The sequence below is a fragment of the Cricetulus griseus genome, chromosome 6 (genome assembly GCF_003668045.3).
Source record: "Cricetulus griseus strain 17A/GY chromosome 6, alternate assembly CriGri-PICRH-1.0, whole genome shotgun sequence".
Classification (NCBI taxonomy): domain Eukaryota; kingdom Metazoa; phylum Chordata; class Mammalia; order Rodentia; family Cricetidae; genus Cricetulus; species Cricetulus griseus.
This window is the reverse complement of record NC_048599.1, coordinates 51,156,198-51,176,587: the sequence shown is the minus strand read 5'-3', so window position 1 is coordinate 51,176,587 and position 20,390 is coordinate 51,156,198. Positions and strand designations below refer to the sequence as shown.

At 51.0% G+C, this 20,390-nt stretch overlaps 2 protein-coding genes across 5 annotated transcripts; one reads left to right on the top strand and one right to left on the bottom strand.

Annotated features, from left to right (window-relative positions):
• Positions 1–969: 969 nt before the first annotated feature.
• Gpat2 (glycerol-3-phosphate acyltransferase 2, mitochondrial) lies at positions 970–11,809 on the top strand. The gene is made up of 21 exons (XM_035447043.1): positions 970–1,074; positions 3,497–3,610; positions 4,228–4,301; positions 4,631–4,735; positions 4,940–5,068; positions 6,594–6,693; positions 7,019–7,152; positions 7,399–7,498; positions 7,596–7,808; positions 8,122–8,244; positions 8,399–8,481; positions 8,698–8,816; positions 9,326–9,396; positions 9,476–9,734; positions 9,823–9,971; positions 10,128–10,205; positions 10,495–10,626; positions 10,722–10,842; positions 10,924–10,989; positions 11,199–11,254; positions 11,577–11,809. Exons 1-21 carry the CDS (start codon positions 970–972, stop codon positions 11,691–11,693), a joined length of 2,448 nt encoding a protein of 815 aa, XP_035302934.1. The 3' UTR covers positions 11,694–11,809.
• Fahd2a (fumarylacetoacetate hydrolase domain containing 2A) lies at positions 11,550–20,181 on the bottom strand. 4 transcript variants are annotated; one of them, XM_035446634.1, is made up of 10 exons: positions 19,848–20,181; positions 17,501–17,751; positions 15,967–16,183; positions 14,300–14,359; positions 13,889–14,051; positions 12,657–12,731; positions 12,460–12,568; positions 12,284–12,371; positions 12,045–12,141; positions 11,550–11,683 (listed from the first exon to the last, which is right to left on the bottom strand). In XM_035446634.1, exons 2-9 carry the CDS (start codon positions 17,743–17,745, stop codon positions 12,079–12,081), a joined length of 1,020 nt encoding a protein of 339 aa, XP_035302525.1. In that variant the 5' UTR covers positions 17,746–17,751; positions 19,848–20,181; the 3' UTR covers positions 11,550–11,683; positions 12,045–12,078. The 4 variants fall into 4 exon arrangements, 3 of the variants coding, with proteins under 3 accessions (XP_035302525.1, XP_035302524.1, XP_035302526.1); XR_004770523.1 differs by having other exon boundaries at positions 11,662–11,683; positions 11,988–12,141; XM_035446633.1 differs by lacking the exon at positions 11,550–11,683 and having other exon boundaries at positions 11,952–12,141.
• Positions 20,182–20,390: the final 209 nt, after the last annotated feature.

Sequence of the window (20,390 nt, the reverse complement as noted above, 5' to 3'; positions counted from 1 at the left end):
AGCTGTGAGCCACCTGATGTGGGTGCTGGGCACTGAACTCAGGTCCTCTGAGAGAGCAGTATGAACCCTTAATTGCCGAGTCACCTTTCCAATCCTGTGTAGACCTTCAGGTTGCTGGTCTCTTGGTGGGTTTCTAGTACAATGAAATGATGAAGGAACCCATATGGTCTTTGTCCCTTGAGTGCTCCCTCAGAGCTGACACAAAAGCAGGGAATTACCCAAGTGATCTCATGATGAAGACAGTGGTCACAAGCTGCCATCATTATAAACTTTGCCTGTTGCTACATCCAAACACCTGACAGAAAGCAAACTTAAGGAAGTGTTTGTTTTGGCTCACAGTTTGAAGGCACTGGCCATCATGGCTGGGAAGGCATGGCAGTAGGAGCTGAGGCAGCTGATCACATCACATCCAGTCAGGGAACAGAATGGCTAAGTGTTGGTACTCAGCTCAATTTCTCCTTTGTATGTGGAGGTCAGAGGACAACTTGGGGGAGTTGGTTCTTGACTTCTATTATGGGTCTCCTGTTTGGTTCCCAGCACCCATGAGGGGCCACTTTGACTCCAGGGGATACAACGTTCCCTTCTGGCCTCACATGCAATAAATATATATATTTGAGACAGGGTCTCGCTATGTAGTTTTGGTTGATTTAGAACTTGCTATTTGACCAGGCTGGCTTTGAATTCACAAAGACACACCTGCCTCTGCCTTCCGAGCACTGGCATGACAGGTGTAAGCCACCTCGCCCCTCCCACCTTAAAGAGAACCCTCTGTGCAGCCCTTGGGTTCTCTGCAACCTATGCTTCCAGTTCGGGAGGGCAGGAGAGTCCCTAAGCACAGCCAGAAAGTCCTCCCCCGCCCCCCATACTCTTAAACACTTGCTAGGGCAGCTGGGATCACCTGGTACAGGAAGTGGGCAAGCTGTGCGTGCCAGGCGTCAAGGGGTTGGGGCCTCGGGCCCAGAGCGTGTCATGATTGGCCATCAAGGCAGCTCTGAGGCGCATGCGCTGGGCCCGGTCTTCCGGCTTAAGTGGCCCAGCTCGGCTGATTTGGCGGGAGTTGGCTGCCGGTGTGAGGTGAGGTGAGCTTCCGTGGGACCCGTGTACTGGGTTGGGTCAAGCCAGGCTGGGCTGTGCGGGGCTTTGGGTCAGGCAGGGACTAATATCTCGCCCGGTGTGGGGAACTCGGGCTGGTGGGTGGTCTTGTTGCTGGGTGTCACACAAACAAACCCTCAAAGGCACGCGGCCTAGCTGGTGGCCCCGGAGAGACCTACTCTGCTCTGCTTGGTTTCCGGTACTTGAGACCTAGAGGACAACGGCAAGGATGGACTTCCTATGCTGCCTCTGAGACAGGCCTTGTCCTCCATCTTGGGTTTGGCGAGGGGCTTCCTAGCAGACGCTGTAGGGTTATTTGCTGCAGCTGAGCCATTAAAGTTAAGTTCTGTGATGCTCAGTAGGGTAGGAACATTCTACATTGTGGGGGAAGGTTTGCATTTCAGCCTTTGGTCAAGAAGTACCTAGGAGCCACCTGTGTGTGGCTGTGTAGAGTGTCACCTGTGTAGGGGGATTAGGAGAATTCACAGAGTGAGTGAAGGGACAGTGGCCTCTGGGCTCCCCCCAGCTGAGACCCTGTGGGGTATTTGCTCAGAGATGCCACATCTCAAGGTTATTTTTACAGCAGCAGCTGGAAACCCCCACTCTTTATATAACAAGCTCTCTCCTTTTAAATGTTGGCCTTAATTCACAAGATTTCAGCACATCATATAGCCAGTGAGAAGATGTATGTCAGCTGTATTTGGTCCTTGGGGCATACAGTCCATGCAGACTGCCAGCAGCCCTCACTTAGGGAAGCTGGATGCCAGACACATCTGTGTCCCGGTGCTTGAGAAACTGAGGAGGGGGATGGAGAATTCAGAGCCAGTCTGGGCAACGTAGCAAGACACTGCCTTAACAAAAGTGAGACATGTCCCCCAACTGACCAGGATTGTGTGAGCTACGTAGTTGACTTAATTGGCTCATGAGAACTACTTCTTGCCTTGGTTTTTACTCTGTTCTTTTAGGGCTAGCATTGTAGACAGAATTTGAGGTTAGGAGTGGTCTGAGACTGAGGAGTATCAGACATCTTCCTTGCAACCCTAGCTTCTTACATTGCAGCCTTGATTTGGGGTCTCCCTGTGCTTAGGGTCTGAATGGGGTTGTGAGACTCCATTTTTCAAAATAGGGACTGTATTTGATGTGAGATGTCCAGAGCCTGTGTGGACATGAATCAGAATCCACTTATTGCTTGGCTTCAGGGTCCTAAATAGCACCAAGGGGAGAGAAGGAGCACCCAAGGAATTCCCGGGAACGAAGTCCTAGGTATCTGGCTCTCCGGGCCTCTCCATGCCCCTGAATTGCTGGGTCTACATATGAATATTTTGCAGCTCTTGCCTCAGGACAATTTCAGATGATACAGAGGAAGTGAAATGAGAACACTCGAGGCCTTCACATGGCTGCTTTTCTGGTGGCCTTGAGCCCTGGAAATCACAGAAAAAAAGAATCTAAATGAATCGTGAACTTACAGCCCCAGCAGACTTTGTGGTCTTGAGAATCAAGAAGGCATTCTCAGGCTGGCATGCAGCTAGTATGATTGAATGGAAAAAAGAATGTAAATAATTAGGCCAGTCTGCTCACCATGGACATGGTGGGAGGTCAGGGATGGGTAATGAATCCTGGCTTCTGAAGAGAGCTGCTGAGCAGAACTTGGTGGGTTTGTAGAGAGAGGGTCCTGTTCCTGTGCCCCTTCTTGCTGGCATAACCCAGTCCAAACAGGCTTTTCCTTCTGCACCAAGAGTTGCCATTTCAACCCTAGTTGGTGTTAGGAGACATCTGGATGCGTGGATGGAAAATAGCTATTCCCCCTCATGTTGGCCTGAGGGAGCCCCTAACTTTTCTGGTTAGCTAACTTTCTGGAGGTCCCACTTGTGTCAGGGACAGGGATTGGCTCAGACTGAGCCTCCAGTTTCCTGGTGGTCGTCCTCATTGCTGCTGGCCTGGCTGTTTCCTGTTTTGGGGTGGACTATGGGTCACCTCACAAACCCTTGGATTATGGCTCAGATTCCATGTAGTTCCACCCTTTCACATTTTTCTAGGTCAGGTTCATGTGGAGAGAGGCAGAGTGCTTAGTTCACAGATCTTACAGACTTCATGGATACCATGTTGAAATCCAATCCCCAAGACCAGCAGAGGAGCAACCACAATGGTCAGGAGGTAATGTAGGAATTCTCACATACTTTGTCCTCCTACTTACCCTCTTGTGACCTTCACTCGTGATGTACCCCTCCCTCTGTCAACGACCCTGTGTTCACTCACCACTCCTGTGGCCTTTTTCTAGAACAGTCTGTGGGGTTCTCACACCCTTTGCCCTCCCACTTATGCTCTTGTGACCTTTGCTCCTAGTGTGTCCCTCCCTCTGCCAAGGACCCTGTGTTTGCTCACCTCTCTCGTGGCCCTTTTCCAGACCAGCCTTTGGTCCTCAGGCTTTGGGATGAAGATGGAGGCCATCACTCCTTTTCTGGGGAAGTATCGCCCCTTTATGGGTCGCTGCTGCCAGACCTGTACTCCTAAGAGCTGGGTAAGTGATGGTACGGATGGGCCTCCCTTGCAAAGCTTAGGGTAGCTTAGTTCTGTGAGTGAGGATGCTGGGAAGACAGCTGTCTTTCCAAGCTTGATCTTTGAACTGCAACATGCCTTTGCCCTTCAGATGCACCAGGGTCTGTTGCTGGGATGTGGCTTGGGAGAATTGGGTAGGAGAGAGACTGGAATATGCCTAGGTCTGCACTAGGTCTGTTCTGTCTGGGGACACTGTCCACTCAGACCTCATAGCACTCAGCATCTCTTGCATGTCCATATCATGTGCTGCTGCCAAGACGGGGAGGGCTCAGCACTCTAGTGGAGATTCAGATTTCAGACCGTCTGCTCTTGAGGAGTTAAAACCCCTACTCAGAGGATTTTAATGTGCTTATCTCTAAGAGGGCAACTCCAAACAGGGGGCAGTGGTTTCTATTCTAAGCATGAAGCCCTTTTCTTTGTGAGCCAACATTGGGATCTGGGGTCAGACATCTGGGAGGTGTACTCTGTACATTCCTTCTGGTAGACTCAAAGGGCCATCAGGCAGAGGCTAGATGGGCAGGGTACAGACTTGGTTTGCAAAGGCCCCCCAGGATATGTTGTCCCTTCCCTCTTGGGCAGGAGTCCCTCTTCCACAGAAGCATAATGGATCTGGGCTTCTGCAATGTGATCCTTGTGAAGGAAGAGAACACCAGGTAGCCAGAGCTAGGAGTGCAGGATGGTGGGTTACAAGGGCCCTTTGTGATATCATTTTTTTCTGCAATGGAAAAGAGGGGCCCCTGCCCTCTCCTGCATAACCACAGCAAACTGAGGCAAGCTTTCCTCTCCTCAAGTTCCTCCATGAGCATGTATGGGCTGGCCCCTGTGCTCCCTCAGTGGGGAAGAGGGGTGGGACTAGGGACCCCCCTCCCTCTCCCCCTCCATGGTGGAGCTTGGTTCTAGGACATGAGATGGGTGCAAACCCTTCCTAAAGAATAGACCTCTGTGGACCCTGGGGAGGCCTCTCTGAACTATCTTCCCCCAGGTTTCGGGGCTGGCTGGTTCGCAGGCTCTGCTATTTCCTGTGGTCCTTGGAGCAGCACATACCCACCAGCTCTGATGTCTCCCAGAAGATCATGGAAAACACTGGGTGAGGAGGCAGGATCAGAGTCTGGCACTTGTGGGACACTTAAAAGGGTGATAAAGGCTCTATCAGGATGGCCAAGGCTGGCTGAGGCAAGGTTTCTGGAGTAGTAGCTGCTTGGGCCCATATTGGACCCCTGGCTATACCCTGGGGAAGTGACTGGAGAGACCATTGGCACAAAGTCCAACACTGTTCCCCTAACTTCAACAGGGTGCAGAGCCTCCTCTCAGGGAGGGTTCCAGGAGGGGCTGGAGAAGGTCAGGCCCCTGACCTAGTGATGAAAGAGGTGCAGCGCATCCTGGGTCACATTCAGGCCACTCTCTGCCCTTTCTTGCTCAGGTAATGATGGTGAGGGCCATTTGTCCCTAGGTGGAGGCCTCTGCCCTTCTGGAGAGTGAACGTTAGCTGGGCTTGGAAAAGTACCACATATTCTTCCTACTGCAGCCCCTGCCTGGGTTCATACAGTACAGTACAGGTCTGCACACTTAGATGCAGGGGATTAAGGAGGTGGGCAGTGATGCAGCCACTCAAAGAAAGGAGCAAGGGCTGAGCCAGAATTCCCAGGAGGGTGAGTATTGTAGTTAGAGCCAGAGTGAAGAAAGCCAGCCCTGGAGGGCACAGGAGTAGGAGCTGGGGAAACAGTTTCTTTAGGGGAAAGCCTGAGTCGGGCCTCTCCTGAGCAGGAGAGGGCCAGGTTCATGGAAAATAGTGACACGATCGGAGGCTGATGGGTGAAGCAGAGAGCAGCTGGAGAAGAACTTGAGGTAGGAGGACCAGATCAGAGCCATATAAGTAGTTCAGGCTGCTCCAAAGGGCAGTAAAAACCAGTAGAAAAGTTTGAAGTAGAAAGTGGCAGCATGATGAGTTGGGATTGAGAGCAGAGATTGGCATCTCTGCAAAGCTGTTGGTCCCATTGAGAGATGATTGACAGGCATTGAAGAGAGTGGATTGAGAGGTGAAGGTGGAACTAATGGGACTCATGAATAGATTGGGAAAATAGAGGAAATCTCTGTTTCTGGCCTAGTGCCTGGGGGTGTACACAGAGAGGGATGGCCTTGCTCAGAAGGGAATTAATTGGCCCTGGATGTCTGGATTGAGAATTTCAGTAACTGACTTGAAAACTTGGTTGTCTGTGTAGGTCTGGGAGCTCAGAAGGGGCATAGATGTGCAGAGCTGTAGTATATAGTTTATGTTAAAGCCAGGGGATGAGCGAAGCTGCTGATGGGGGTTTGGGGCTGTGCATCAGGCTCAGCTGCTGGTGATTTTGACCCATAGTCAAACAGTCTTGACTCTGTTGAGGCTTTCAGGCTCTAGGCCTCATGGTGCCCTTGTTTAGGAGCTCCCAAGCACAACTCTAGCAGGCTGCCTGCTTCCTCTATGCACCTAAGTAGTCAGGTGGCCTTAGAGTACAGCTTTTATAGGGGCACGGGCTTCCCTAGTGTCCCCACATATCACTGCTTCTCAGAATTGCCCCCATTTAATACTCCCATAAGATGTGGACTTGCTGCTTGTCCATAAGATTCCCTCTACCTACTTATGTAGCAAGATAGGCCCCCTACTGGGCGTCTGAGCAAATGCAGTGAGCCCTGCCCTCCTGTCATTTCCCTGCTCTACTTTTTCCTGGTAGTTGGTAAATATAAGCTGACTGGGTTCTGTCAGGAAACGGTCTAAGTCCTTTGGTTTCAGGACCCTTTGCAGCCACAGCGCCCCACTTAGCATTGTCTACTATTAAGCAGACTGTGACCCCTCCTGATCAGGGCAACAATGTTGCTTCCCTTAAGAGTGTTCTGGGCAACCTTCTGGGGTACTGTGGGTACTGAGCCTTATGAAGGTGACCGACCCTCAAGCTGGCACTGCTTCCAAGGTTGTTCAGCTGGGCACTGCTGTGGTTCCTGAACCGCCTCTTCCTGAATGTGCAGCTTCACAAGGGACAGATGAAGATGGTCCACAAGGCTGTCCAGGAGGTAAGCCAAACCATACTGGACAGGTTTGGATGGCCTGAGCAGAGGCAACCCCAGACCCTATCAGCTGTTAGAAAAAACTCACAGCTCTTAGACAGCCTTGTACCCATGTCTCATAGCCCTGCTCCTACAGGGTTTCCTGTCTTTCCCTCAGTTTCAACAACTGCTATGCCTTACATTACCTTAAAAGTAGTGGGAAGGCTGCTCTACCTTTGGGAATGTGCATAGGAGGCCCCCTTCCTCCCTCAGTGCTGCCCTGGGACTTGCAGGTTCTGGGTTTGGCTGTGTTTTTATGGTGGGCACTTCCTTCTTGCTGTCTCTGGACCAGGGCTCGCCGCTTGTTTTCCTTTCTACACACAAGTCTCTCCTGGATGGGTTCCTGCTGCCTTTTGTACTGTTCTCCCAGGGCCTGGGTGTGGTCCGTGTGGCTTTGGACCCCTGTACCTGCTCCCCTGCCCTCAGGTATGATAGGAGGGAAGTCCCAGGCTGGAGCAGGGGGATGGAAGTTATTTTGCCTTCTTAGTCTGTTTTCAGCTACATGACAGTTTGTAGACTTGGATGGCTGGCTGGCTGGCTATCGGTCCCTGGGCCATGGCTGCTTCAAATGCTCAGACAGACAGGCCTGGAGAGGCAAGGCTCTTGCCAAGTGTCTGGGCCCAGTCTTTCCTCCAGAGCCCCTTCTCACTAGGCTTTGTCCTGTGCGCACAGAGCTCTACTGAGAAAACTTGGGGGACTTTTCCTGCCACCAGAGGCCAACCTCTCCTTGGACAGCTCAGATGGCATCCTTGCAAGGACTGTGGTCTGTGCAGTGAGTGCCCCCAGTGGTTTATGTATGGGGTGGGCCAAGAGTACAGTGGTCTGCTTCTGATCTGGCCTCCATGCTCACCCTTCCTCTCTCCTTCTAGGCTGTGGAGCAGCTGCTTGCCAGTGGGCAGCCTCTACTCATCTTCCTTGAAGAGCCCCCTGGGTACCCAGGGCCCAGGCTTTCAGCCCTGGGCCAGGCCTGGTTAGGACTGGTGGTCCAAGTGGTCCAGGAAGGCATCATCCCAGATGCCACACTGGTACCAGTTGCCATTGCTTATGACCTAGTTCCAGATGCACCATGTGACATGAACCACGTGAGACCCTCTTGTCCCTGGGGGCCCCAAGTGGGCACCACTTCTGGGTAGCACAGTATGTTCTGTGGTAGGGCTCCTTCAGGGCCAAAGTAAATTGGGATGTGAAGTGTGTATAAAAGGAACTGTCCTACAGTCACCATCCTGCAGTATCTCCTAAGGTCTTTGCCATTACTGTCTTAGAAAAGTCCCCATAAGGGAGGTCATGGGTGAAAAGACAGCTTGGAGACCACTGAACAGTGTAGAGGGCAGAAAGGGTAGCAAGCAGCCTTGAGACTTGCCCAAATATACATGTGTAGCCTTTCCTTCCCTGCAGGGCTTGGCTCCCTTGGGGCTATGGACAGGAGCCTTGGCTGTCTTTCGGAAACTGTGTAATGGCTGGGGCTGCAACCGTAGAGTCTGTGTCCGGGTTCACTTTGCCCAGCCATTTTCCCTCCAGGTAAGAAACCAGTTGGGAAAGGCTGGGAGAGCCTTTGTGGTGATTTGGCCTTCAGAGTCATTGTAGGGATAGTATTTTCTGTTTTAGACAGTCTGTGTGCAGGCTTCCTGGGGGGGGGGTGGGCAAGAGCAAACCACGACTTTATCCTGGGCAGGAATACACCATCAATGCTAGAAGCTGCTGGGGTAGCAGGCAGACCCTGGAACACTTGTTGCAGCCCATCGTGCTAGGTGAATGGTAAGGAGCAGATGTATGGGTCTCAGAAGGGAGGCAGGCGGCTCTTCAACATCACCAGACACTCATTTTCCCTACAGTCTAAGTGTAGGATGGCACACAGGCCTGGAAGGCGGGTGGGGGGTAGGAGAGGGTTATATGGCTTCTTTCAGGACTTGGGGAAGCTTTAGACTCTGACATTTTAGTCTGGTTCCATTCCTTGATCTGTCTCTATCCCAGCAATGTTGTTCCAGACACTGAGAAGGAGCAGGAGTGGACCCCTTCAACTGGGCTCCTCTTGACTCTTAAAGAAGAGAACCAGCTCTTGGTCAGAAGACTGAGCCGGCATGTCCTGAGTGGTGAGGGAAATCCGGATCTGCACCTTTGGGGTGTGGTAATACAGGGCTAGTTACCAGGATCCCATGGTTATCAGCACCTGACCTCCCCACCCCCCTTTGTGGTACACTTGGGATGCTAGAAGAGGGGGGCACCCAGGGAGAGGGGGAGCAGATTGACTCAGTGTCTGAGCTGAAGGCGCCTGTGCACATCTATGCTAGGTCCAACCTGACCCAACCCCAGATGCCCCTCAACCAGCGTCCTCAGCTGTAAATGGCTGGTAACTGAGTGGAGTAGCAATATGTGCCTGCAGAGGGTACTTGCTGAAGTGTCTGTCAGTGCCTTCTCAAATGCCACTCTGTAGCACACTGTTGGGGCGGGTCTGGTTTACAGCACATGTAATAACTACTTCCTGGAACCTGCCCTCTGCTGCTGGGGTGGAGTTGGAGCCGTGTGGTCAGAAACAACTGTCAAATGGCATAGGAGAGATCAGGTCTGACTCCTACATCTCTGCTTCCCCACCTCTCCCCAGCCAGTGTGGCCAGCTCAGCGGTGATGAGCACAGCCATCATGGCAACACTACTGCTGTTGAAGCACCAAAAGGTAGGAGGGAGGGCACTATACACTGGGGTCCAGTAAAGGGCAGCGCATGGCCCTCTGCTCAGGCCTTTTTTGCCTCTAGGGTGTGGTCCTGTCGCAGCTCCTGGGGGAGTTTTCCTGGCTGACAGAGGAGACACTGCTTCGTGGCTTTGACGTGGGCTTCTCTGGGCAACTGCGGTGCCTGGCCCAACATACACTAAGCCTCCTGAGGGCACATGTGGTTCTGCTGCGTGTCCACCAGGGGGACTTGGTGGTGGTGCCACGACCTGGCCCAGGCCTCACACATCTGGCACGTCTGAGTATGGAATTGCTGCCCACCTTCCTGAGCGAAGCTGTGGGTGGTGAGTCAGTGGGCTCAGCAGGGTTGGGCCGCATGTGCAGGGGAGAGGGGAACAGTTCCCTCCTTAAGCAGGCTTCTTCCTCTGCCAGCCTGTGCAGTTCGGGGGTTGCTGGCCGGCAGAGTACCACCTGAGGGGCCCTGGGAACTGCAGGGCATAGAGCTGTTGAGTCAGAATGAACTGTACCGACAGATCCTACTGTTGCTGCACCTGCTACCCCAAGACCTACTGCTGCCCCAGGTCAGACTCCCCTCCCCCCAGCTCAGCAGGGTCCTGGGGCCTTGTCATTATGACCTATGGTAGTGGTCTTGGCCTCTAACTACCTCTAGTCAGGATTGTGCCCCCCTCTGAGCAGAACATTTGCTCTGAAGGGCTTTGATGCTTCTCTTCCTACAGCCCTGCCAGTCTTCCTATTGCTACTGTCAGGAAGTGCTGGACCGGCTCATCCAGTGTGGGCTCCTGGTTGCTGAGGAGGTATGCTCCCACCCTAAGTGCCAGTGCCCTGGGCTGCTCTTCTGGCCAGAAGACATGGAAGCCTGTCTCCACTACCCTAGACCTATGTGTGTTACAGCAGTTTGCATGTGTAGCTCTAAGGTTCTCTTCACACCTCCTGCCTCCACATTTCTCAGTGAGATTGGGTACTGGGCATCCTTTTGGGCTTCCCAGACCTGCTTTCACCTGCCAGGACAGGACCAGGTCTGAGGGTTGTAGAGCTGATTCCTGTCCAGCCTTACCAGGGGCCAATAACTCTCCCAATTCCCAGACCCCAGGCTCCCGGCCAGCCTGTGACACAGGAAGACAGCATCTGAGTGCAAAGCTGCTGTGGAAACCAAGTGGGGACTTTACTGACAGTGAGAGTGATGACTTTGAGGAGCCAGGAGGCCGGTGCTTCAGGGTGTGTTGGAAAAAGCTACCCGAGGAGGCAGGGCAGGTAGAGGCGGTAAGGTACCTGGGAGCCTACCTTCCTCACTCTGGCCTGTTTCTCTCCAGCTTAGCCAGCAGTCTCGCTGCCCTGACTTCTTCCTCTTCCTCTGCCGCCTGCTCAGTCCAATACTCAAGGCCTTTGCCCAAGCTGCCGCCTTCCTCCACGTGGGGCAGCTGCCAGATTCAGGTAAGGTCCTTACCCCCTGGCAGTGTTCAGAGTAAGGCTCAGTCCTACAGAGTTGGGCTCTAGGTCTGATCTCTCCTGCAGAGGCGGGCTACTCAGAGCAGTTGTACCAGTTTTTACAGGACTGTGCCCAAGAAGAAGGGATCTTTGGTGAGTTTCAAGTCCCATCCCAGGCTCCCTGGAGGGGGTAGGTTTGCTGGTGACTGCTGCCCCCTGCTGGGAAGTGACTACCTGACTTCAGGGAAGAGAACTAGCTTTAGTTACATGCAAGTCCTAGTTGGTTTTCCTTTAAAAGGAGGAAAGCCTTGCCAAGTGGCTCCCTGGCTTGCCCCAGAGCTTTCATTGTCTTTTCTCTTTAGAGTGTGCAGACCCAAACCTTGCTGTCAGTGCTATCTGGACATTCAAAGACCTGGGGGTAAGAGGGGCATTGTCACTATCCTGTCCCTGACCTCACCCCTAGCCCCTCAGGCTGCTACAACTGCTCAGGGGAATCACCTTGTTCTCATACCCCACGGGGCTGGCCCTGGTGAATGCAAGAGGGGATGGTTTGCTTTCCTGGTTCACAAATGACTGACTTCCCTACTACAGTAGGGTTCTGGGGACATCAAGTACTGTTTACACTCAGATACTGTCACTACAGGTTTGGTTTTTTGGGGGGTGGGGTGGGGGGAGACAGGCTTGGCCTTGGGGGCAGTGTTCCCTCAGCAAAGGTGCTTACAGTCCATCTTGTGGTTCAGGTACTACAGCAGATGCCCAGTCCTGCGGGACCCCAGCTCCACCTGTCCCCTACATTTGCCAACCGGGACAACCAAGACAAGCTGGAACAATTTATCCGACAGTTTATCTGCAATTAGAACCAGAGAGTGGAAGCTGATGGGACTAGTCAGCCTAGAACTTAAGTGTGTGTCATCCTCTGATCAGGACACTGCTCACCTGGACTTAGAAAAGCTTACTCATCATTTGGTGTCATAAATAAAGATACTAGGTTAGTTTCTTCCCTCAGCCTGGGGTATTTGTCTAATATCTACTCCCTCCTTATTTGCCCCGTGAACATTACTTCCCCTTGGGGATGGGGGAGAGTGTGTGTGGCTAAAAGACAGCAGAAGCTAAGCTGCAACTTTGAGAGAAAGTTTATTTCCAAGGCCTACCTAAAGCAACTCAAGTGGGCAGGGCCAGCAGTGAGCTCTGTGGAAGCAAAGTCCCACCTTTGTCTCAAGTCCAATGGTTATAGGGATGCCATCACACCACCTTGTTGACAATGACACCAATTTCTTCAATCTCACACTGGACTTCATCACCCTTCTGTAACACAGCAGGCCACCAGGTTTTTAGCCTTTGGCTCCTCAACAGGTCCTCCCCATTTCACTCCCCTCAGGTTGCTCCAAGCTTGCCAGGCCTCCCTAGCTCTCATCTTTCTACCATTTCCTCTTTTAAACTAACTTACCTTGAGAAAGACAGGAGGCTTCCTAAACACACCAACCCCTGGAGGAGTTCCAGTCAGGATGATGTCCCCTGGATAAAGGGTGACAAACCTAGAGAAAGCAGAAGGATCAAGTAAGAGCATGGGCTGAGAGTGGGCTCAGTTCCCAGGGCTGGCTGTGACGGGCTCCACCCACTTACTGGGAGACCCAGGCTATCAGCTCTTCAGTCTTGAACACCATCTGATTGGTGTTGCTGCTCTGGACTACCTCCCCGTTCACTCGACAGCAGATCTTTAAATTGTGTGGATCTGGAATTCAAAATAACATTGAGGGGTTATCCACCTCCAACACCCAGCCCCAAAGGAGAGAGAAACTGTCGGGAGTATGTCTGCCTACCCTGGCTTAGCACTTTACCCTGGGACTTCCTTGCAGACTGGAATTCCCTGAATTCCCACATTAACAGCAGTAGCCCTTTAGGTGAGGAAAGGAGGTACAGTTTAGACTCCGAATAGAGATCAAAAACAGCCACAGGACTTGCTTTTTTCTTTTTTTTAAAGGGGGGGGGGCACATAGGCCAGGTAAGATGGCTCCACAAGAAGAGGCCAACCTTGGGGACCTGGGTTTGATCCCTAGGAGCCATGTGGTAGAAGAAGAGAATCAATTCCTGAAAATTGTCCTTTCACCTTTTTACCCAAGTGCCATGGCACACACATATACATACAGAAAAATAAATGTAATAAAGTGTTTTTAAAATAGTGCAGTCATATGGTTATCAATTATACTACTTTATTTTCTACATATTTAAAATATTTCAAAATGGGCTAGAGAGAGGGCACAGGGGTTAAGAGCACTGCCCGTTCTTCCAGAGGTCCTGAGTTCAATTCCCAGAAACCACATGGTGGCTCCCAACCATCTGTAATGTAGTCTGGTGCCCTCTTCTGGACTGCAGGGATACATGCAGGCAGAACACTATACATAATAAAAAAAAATTCACAATAAAAATAGAAAAAAACAGGAAAAAAAAAAAGGGCATCCATCCCCAGCAAAGGCTGGTAACTGTAGATCTAAAATGACTCCACATCTCTAAAGCAACAGGGATAGCAGGCAGCAGACAATGGTGCAACCCAAACTATCTGGCACCCTCACAGCAGCTGCCCTAAGGGGCTCACCCTCATGGCCATGCCATCCCCCATGGATGAGTGAGTACACAGTGGGTGGGCAGGGTCCTATTGGTGCTCACCCATCTTCCTTACAGAAAATGAAGAGGCTTCATCACAGCCATTCTCCACAGGCTCAAGAGCCAGCATCGCATCCTTCCAGCTTAAGGACCAACTGTTCTAGATGGGAAAGCTGGAGAAAGCCCCACTACCAAGAGCAGTGTTCTTTGTAGTTCATTTTTCTGGATGTAATTTCACAGCAACTGAAGCTGTATTCCCTCCAAGGGGCTCTGGGAGGCAGTTCCACAGAGACCTAGCTCACACCTGAGGCTGGCCACGTGCTCTCTGTGGAACAGTGACACCAAAGCCCTACATGTAGTTGTAACCATAGTCTTTGCTGAAGCACTATTTTGTCCTGACACTCAGGTGTTGCACATGGGAGAGTACAAGTGGCAAAGACTAGAAACCTACCTGCTATGCTGTCCCTGGTAACCAAGGCAGGGCCCAGGGGGCAGAAAGTATCAAAAGTTTTTCCCAGTAACCACTGCTTTCCATTGCGTCTCATTTGCCAGTCCCGAGCACTCACGTCATGGGCCACAGTGAAACCAGCCACGTGAGCCATGGCATCTGTGGCCTATTGGGGCAGGAGATTTGGCCAGATAGGTTACATCACAGGTACACAACCCCTAGAACAAAGAATCTCAAAGCCATTATCACACATTAGCACCAGTGCTAGCCAAAGGTGGCATGCGAAAGCCAAGGGAGAGCCAAACACATCCCAGCGTAAGACAGCTAGCACCATTGCAGAGAGTGGTCAGTACCAGCAGAGGCAGGGTCTGGGACTGCTGTTCCTCCCTGGCCTGAGGCTCCCTTTCACCTCACCTTGATGTGCTTGCCTTTCTTTCCAATGACCACGGCCAGTTCCACCTCCCAGTCCACCTCCTGCAAGAGAGGACAGTGAACTGCAGTGGCTGTAAGGTAGGTCTCAGCTTCTAGGAACCAGGGTGAAGTGACTGACATGTGGGTATGACTTGAAGATCCATAAACTCTGGGCAGTGGCAAGCAGCACCATTGGAGGGGACTATGTCTGTTTGGGGAACTGAGTTTAAAAGTCACTCTTGACACTTGCAGTGAAGACTTTTGCCACGTAGTAATAACAGTATGTAACTCTACTGTGTGCTTGACACTGTACGTGCTAAAATGCATTAACTTGTTTTAATAAGCTTGGGATCCTGGAAGAAATGTACTTAAGGGGCTCAAATAAGCAATTTAAAAGGAAGAAATGCTCGAGGCTACAAAATGTGAACAAATGCCAGCCTCTTCCCAAGTGAACCAAATGCAACTGGAAAGAACTTACAATTTAGTCTTCCCCAGATGTTTTTAATGGTAATGACAAGAACTGGCAAAAGTTCACCTGAATCCAGGTGCCAGCCTGAGCTACCGATGCCACATTTGTAACCCAGCCCTCCTACAGTGAGACAAGAGGCAGAGAGGAGAATCACCCGAAGCTTAGGAGCCAGCTAGCCTGGCATGCAGCACAGAAGCATGAGACCCTGCCTGCCTCAACAAGGTACAGGGTGAAAACCAACAGTGCTCCAGAGTGAGATCCACTGTTAGAGGCTGGACAGACTGCCCAGATCGTTCAGGACCCAGGTTTGTGTCTCAGCACCAATATCAGGTACACACAACCGTTAACTCCAACTCCAGGGATTCCTGCATCCTCTTCTGGCCTCTACAGACCAACTATGGTTGAGAGTAAACGAGTATCAAGTGAACAAAAGGGGACATTTGAGAACACCTGATGTGGGCCTCCTGATAGGCTGCAATGGGAAACACAGGACCTGTCCTGTGCAGACACCTCAGAAAACTGCTTCCACTGAATCTAATCACACTTGGACACAGGTACCCTAAGAAGAAACACTTCTTCAAAAAGTGTCTGGAATAGAAACCATGTGGCAACCTCAGATGGGTCCGGGAGAAGACTGAGTGGGATGAAAGATATTCTTTATGGAGTTGGGACAAGGTGCATGTGTGGCAGACATGGCTGGGACAGACAGCACTGGGAGACTGCAGCAAAATACGAGTATCAAAGCACGGGCAGTAGGTATTGGCAGCTTTACCTAGATTATTAGTATACTTGCATTGTAGAAAATTACTTTTGTAATTGGGAAAAGATGGAAGTTAATTCCTCCTGTCACCCACACCCAGCCTGTGGTAGTACAGTACAGTCCTCTCTAGCTTTTGTGTAGTGCACTACTGAGTGACAGAAGGTTCCTCAAGGCAGTGGTTCTCAACCTTCCCAGTGCTGTGACCCTTTAATACAATTCCTCATGCTGTAGTGACCCCCAATCATAGTTACTCTGTTGCTACTTCATAACTGTAATTTTGCTACTGCTATGAATTGTAATGCTGATAACCTGATATGTGATCCCTGTGAAAGTTGTTGGACCCCCCCCAAAGTGGTTGTGACCCACAGGTTGAGAACCGCTGCTCTAAGGGAGTGACCCTTCTGCTGGAGCACAGCCACCTGGGTGGTGGGAAGCACTAACCTCGCTCTCTGGTGGGAGGATGATCTCATCATAGGGCCCCACAATGGAACTGGAGAACTTGCTGAAGATGATGGGCTCCTTGGGCACCCGCACATTCTGTTCTTTGCAGTGGTCTGCATAATTCATGCCCACACATACCACCTTGTCTGGCCGGGTGACAGGGGCCAGGAAGGTCACCTGTGACTGAGGGAGGACTGGCAACTGGGTAGCCAGGGCTCTGTAGAGACCAAGCAGAAGGGCTAGCAGGGAGCAGGTTGGGAATCTAAGGGCAGGCTGGGGAGGTCCCATAGCAGTTATGTCTTTTGCTTTTTGCATTTTCTAGACTTTCACCCATCAGTGCAAGACTCAAACCCAGCTACATACAGTCCTTTATAGCAGAGTGTGGCGGTGCTCATCAAACGCTTATTTCCTCCCACGTGGATACCTGCTGTTCATGGAGAAGTATGTGACAAGTGCAAATGGGAGTAAATGAAAAGGTCTCTTCCCCTCTAGCCACTGTGTCCCTCCCTGGAGACAACGCCTGTGTCCTGGGTAGCTCATACCAGCTGCAGTGGCATACCCCTCTCACCTCATCGTTTTGTGTATGAACGATAGAGTATTTGGTGTTCCCTAGAACACAGAGTTCCTCCTTCTTGTGGCTGCTATCCTACAGTGTTAACATACTTTTGGTTCCTAATAATAGGAAAGGAAGTCATTTCTAATTTTTAAGAAAAGGATCTTTGGGCTGGGCATTGGTGGCACATGCCTTTAATCCCAGCACTCGGGAGGCAGAGGCAGGCGGATCTCTGTGAGTTCGAGGCCAGCCTGGTCTCCAGAGCGAGTGCCAGGATAGGCTCCAAAGCTACACAGAGAAACCCTGTCTCAAAAAAACCCAAAAAAAAAAAAAAAAAAAAAAAAAAAAAAAAAGAAAGAAAAGGATCTTTGGAACCATAGTGACACTGTGACACTGGGCTGTCAAACATTTCTTTTCTCCACTCTACTGGGTGAAAACACCTTCTTAAAGTACTTTTAATCTACTGTTCTTTGACAAACTCAGGAATCTCTTTCCTCTGAGGGTCTAAATCACACCATATCTTCTCAAGAAGCCTTTCTTGTTTCTTGGGATCTTGTTGCAGGTCCCTCTAGAGAGGAACTCTCAGGAAGGCAGTATAATGAGGTAAGGTCCTGGTCCCACAATCAAATGAATTAATCATCCTCTCTGAGCCTCAGTTTCCCTCACTGTAAATTGAAGGTGTTATATAATACTTTAAAGGCTTCTGTGGGTATAGTCGTATACACCTGTAATTCAGTCCTAGCATTCCAGAGGCTGAGGCAGAAAGTTCTCCCAGTTCAAAGCCTGCCTGGGCTGCATAGCAAGACCCTGTCTCAAAAGAAGAGATTTATATGCCTGTTGGCTCTTGACTGAAAGAACAAGTGAAAAGAAATCAGTGGGGTCCCCTGCTCCTTTGCAAAGGAGGCACCTGCTGATTCTGATTCTCAGGGCAGGAGAGGATGGGGAAGGAGAGGGACCAGGGCCAGACAGCAGCTGACTCACCTTCTTGCCACTGAGAGGGCAGTCTCTCCTTGCTCCAGGAACTGCATCATTGTCTTGGGGAGTGTGGAGTCAAAAGTGTTTAGGTCTATGACTCCCCCACCAATCCCTGACTCCAGGCCCAGGTGAGGCCCCTCCAGGTGGGGTGTCTGGAACTGCACCAGTCTCATGTCTCTAGAGGGCTGACAGGCTCTCTTGTGAACTTGCAGCAGAGCTGAGAACAACCTCCTTCTACCAGAGTTCAGCATCAAAGCCTAAAAGGAAAGAAGCCAGCTGCAGGAGACAGGAGGACTGTAAACCCATCATGAAGATCCCTAGTTTTTGTCCCATCATCCATTCCCAGCATGTCACTCAGGAGGTACTCACATAAGTCATTTTACCCTGTTATCTTCAAAAAGTCAGAGCACAGATGACATGGCAGGCTTTAAGCTAGCCCCAGGGATCCCAGCCTTTCCTCAACCAGTGTTCCTGAAAGTTCCTGCAGCTGGCAAGTGGGGGACATAGCAGGCCAACTCGGCCCTGCCATCTTTCATTCTGGGGAGACAGACACCAGCAACTGATGTACTCAAGCCTCAGATATTGAGACGATGCTATGAAGATGGTCAGGCTGCTGCCTCTACCTAGTTTTAGAGGAAGCCCTCCAACTGAGGAAGGCTAAAATGTGCAGGACTAGGTATCATCCCCAGATTAGGCAAATAGCTACTTCTAGAAATGGCTTTACAGCTCTTTCATGCATCTTTTCAAAGTACTAACTTGATCCTGTTACCCTCTGACTTAAACACTTCCCACCAATCATGTGCTCAAGCTAGAACCACTACCAGTTTGCTCTGACCTAGGACCTGCCCCTCACCTCCTCTGATAGGCACCCAGTTTCTCCTGTTGGAGCACAGGGAGACTTGGGGTGCTAAGAGGCTGGAGAACTGGTCTGAGCTTGGCTATCTCCCTGGGTTCAGCAGCTATGCCTGTTTCTTTCACTCCTAAGCCTACAGTGTTGCTGCTGTGTGTGGAGCACAGGTTCGAACTGATCTGTCCAATGAACAGATAGAAGATGCAAGGGTCTTGACATTTCACTTCCTGAAAGAACCTAGTGATCATCAATTTTGGGAAGTGTCTGACCACTTCTTCCTTCCTTCCTCAGATCCAGATCTCTTAGAAAATAACAAGGTTCGGGACCTACTTTGAGTTCTAGACTCCACCCAAAGATAAGCCTCATCCTTATGTTTCTTTTGTTCTTATGATATTGGTGCTGGGCCTTAAGAGCACATGCTAGATTGATCTATACTTCAATTAAACTACACTCCATCCCCACCCATTCTCTTATTTTGTCTTAATCTAGGTCTAGTCTTCATTCTTTATCACACAGTCCTTCCTCTTCAGGGTATCTTGCTTTTAAAACCAGCATGGAGCTAGGAGGACAGCCCGTCTGGTAAAATGTTTCCCTTGAAGGCCTGAGTTAAATCCCCAGAACCCACGTGAAAGTTTGCACACAGTGGTCCATGCTTGTAATTCCAGGACTGCAGAGATGGGAACAGGTAGATCCCTGGAGCTTGCCAGCCAGCCAATCTAGCCTAATTGTTCCGGGGCCAATGAGGAACCCTGTCTCAAAAACTAAGGTGGATGGCACCTGAGTGACATTCAAGGCCTGTTCCCCAGGGCACACACACAGACCTGTGTCTTTATGCTAATGAATGTAGAGGTAGCTCTCAGTCTTGGGCTCTTGGTCCTCATCTGGTTAAGTCAATCTACCCTGTTTAGGATCACCACAGTGCCAGCTTGCAAGTCTGGCCAGGAAACCAAAGGCTTTCCATCCGCTCTGTTGTCTTATACAAGCACCACTATGCCACAATCCAAAGACTGTTCCAGCACATGTGGTCAGTTACACCACACACTCAAATGACAGTAACTGTCCTGAGGAAAGCCAAGTATTCCACCTGTGATGTCTGATTTAATTCTCTTGACTGTGTGGCTGGTAGGTACTGCTGGGCAAGTTTTAGATAGGGTAAGGGCTTGACTAAGGTTCAAGGGTCATATAGCTAAAAGAAAGAGTTGGTACTGAATCCTTGTCTAAACAATATTGAAGTTCTCTTCAGAAGCAAGGTACTTCCCAATCAAGACAATCAAGTTTCAATCTTGCCTACTCCTCTCAGGCTCTAACTGCTACCAACCTACTGCCATCAGCCATGCCCCCTGGGCGGCCAGTGATAGAGAGAAGGCTGAACACCTGCACTCCGATAACCCCAAGCCTCACGGATTGTGCTAGTCCCTCGTGACAGCGCGCTCAGGTTCATTCCGTCTTTGTAACAAGCCTTATTGAACAGAAAGCAGCACTGAGGCATCACGAGGTAGTCACCTGGCAGGGTGGCGCTGGTGTTTTTGTAATGATCACTATGGCTCACAGCACAAGGGTCCCTCAGCAAACAGCACAGGAATGGGCAGCTTGAGGCGCAGGGCAGTGTGTGCGATCTTGTCGACCTCCACTCTCCGAGAACCGCGGTCGGCTGCTCTGTTTCTCAACCCCGGTTCACCTTCCTTAGCTTACCTGGCCGCTGCAGCCGGACCCTCCCGGCGCCTTACGCTTCCGATGACACCTGCGAGGCTGGAGGCCAAGAGCGGAGAAGCCAGAGCCAGTCCGGTTCCAAGTACCCAGCAGTTCTTCTCCAGGGGAAATAGGGGCCGCTGTCGCGATGCGATGGCGTCACTAAGTCGCCGCCAATAGGAGGACTCCTGCTTTCCCCGGAAGTCCGAGCTCCCGAGGCTCGGTTCTTGTACAGGCCTATTGTATAGGGATGTCCTTGCTGGCTCCAGGGTGACCCTGATCTTAGCCAGACCCGGAGAGAGCGCATCCTAGCTTTTAGCTCCCGCTTCCAGTCCAGGTTCTGCTTCGGAGCCAGGC

Excerpts from the sequence above, each read along its gene's own strand:
- Gpat2 (XM_035447043.1), top strand. The coding sequence starts at position 970 with ATGATTGGCCATCAAGGCAGCTCTGAGGCGCATGCGCTGGGCCCGGTC. Across the intron at positions 7,153-7,398 it reads ACCTGCTCCCCTGCCCTCAG|AGCTCTACTGAGAAAACTTG; the intron begins GTATGATAGGAG and ends CTGTGCGCACAG. Across the intron at positions 10,627-10,721 it reads CAGGAGGCCGGTGCTTCAGG|CTTAGCCAGCAGTCTCGCTG; the intron begins GTGTGTTGGAAA and ends GTTTCTCTCCAG.
- Fahd2a (XM_035446634.1), bottom strand. The coding sequence starts at position 17,745 with ATGCTGAACTCTGGTAGAAGGAGGTTGTTCTCAGCTCTGCTGCAAGTT. Across the intron at positions 12,372-12,459 it reads CTGATAGCCTGGGTCTCCCA|GTTTGTCACCCTTTATCCAG; the intron begins GTAAGTGGGTGG and ends TGCTTTCTCTAG. Across the intron at positions 12,142-12,283 it reads AGCCTCCTGTCTTTCTCAAG|AAGGGTGATGAAGTCCAGTG; the intron begins GTAAGTTAGTTT and ends GCTGTGTTACAG.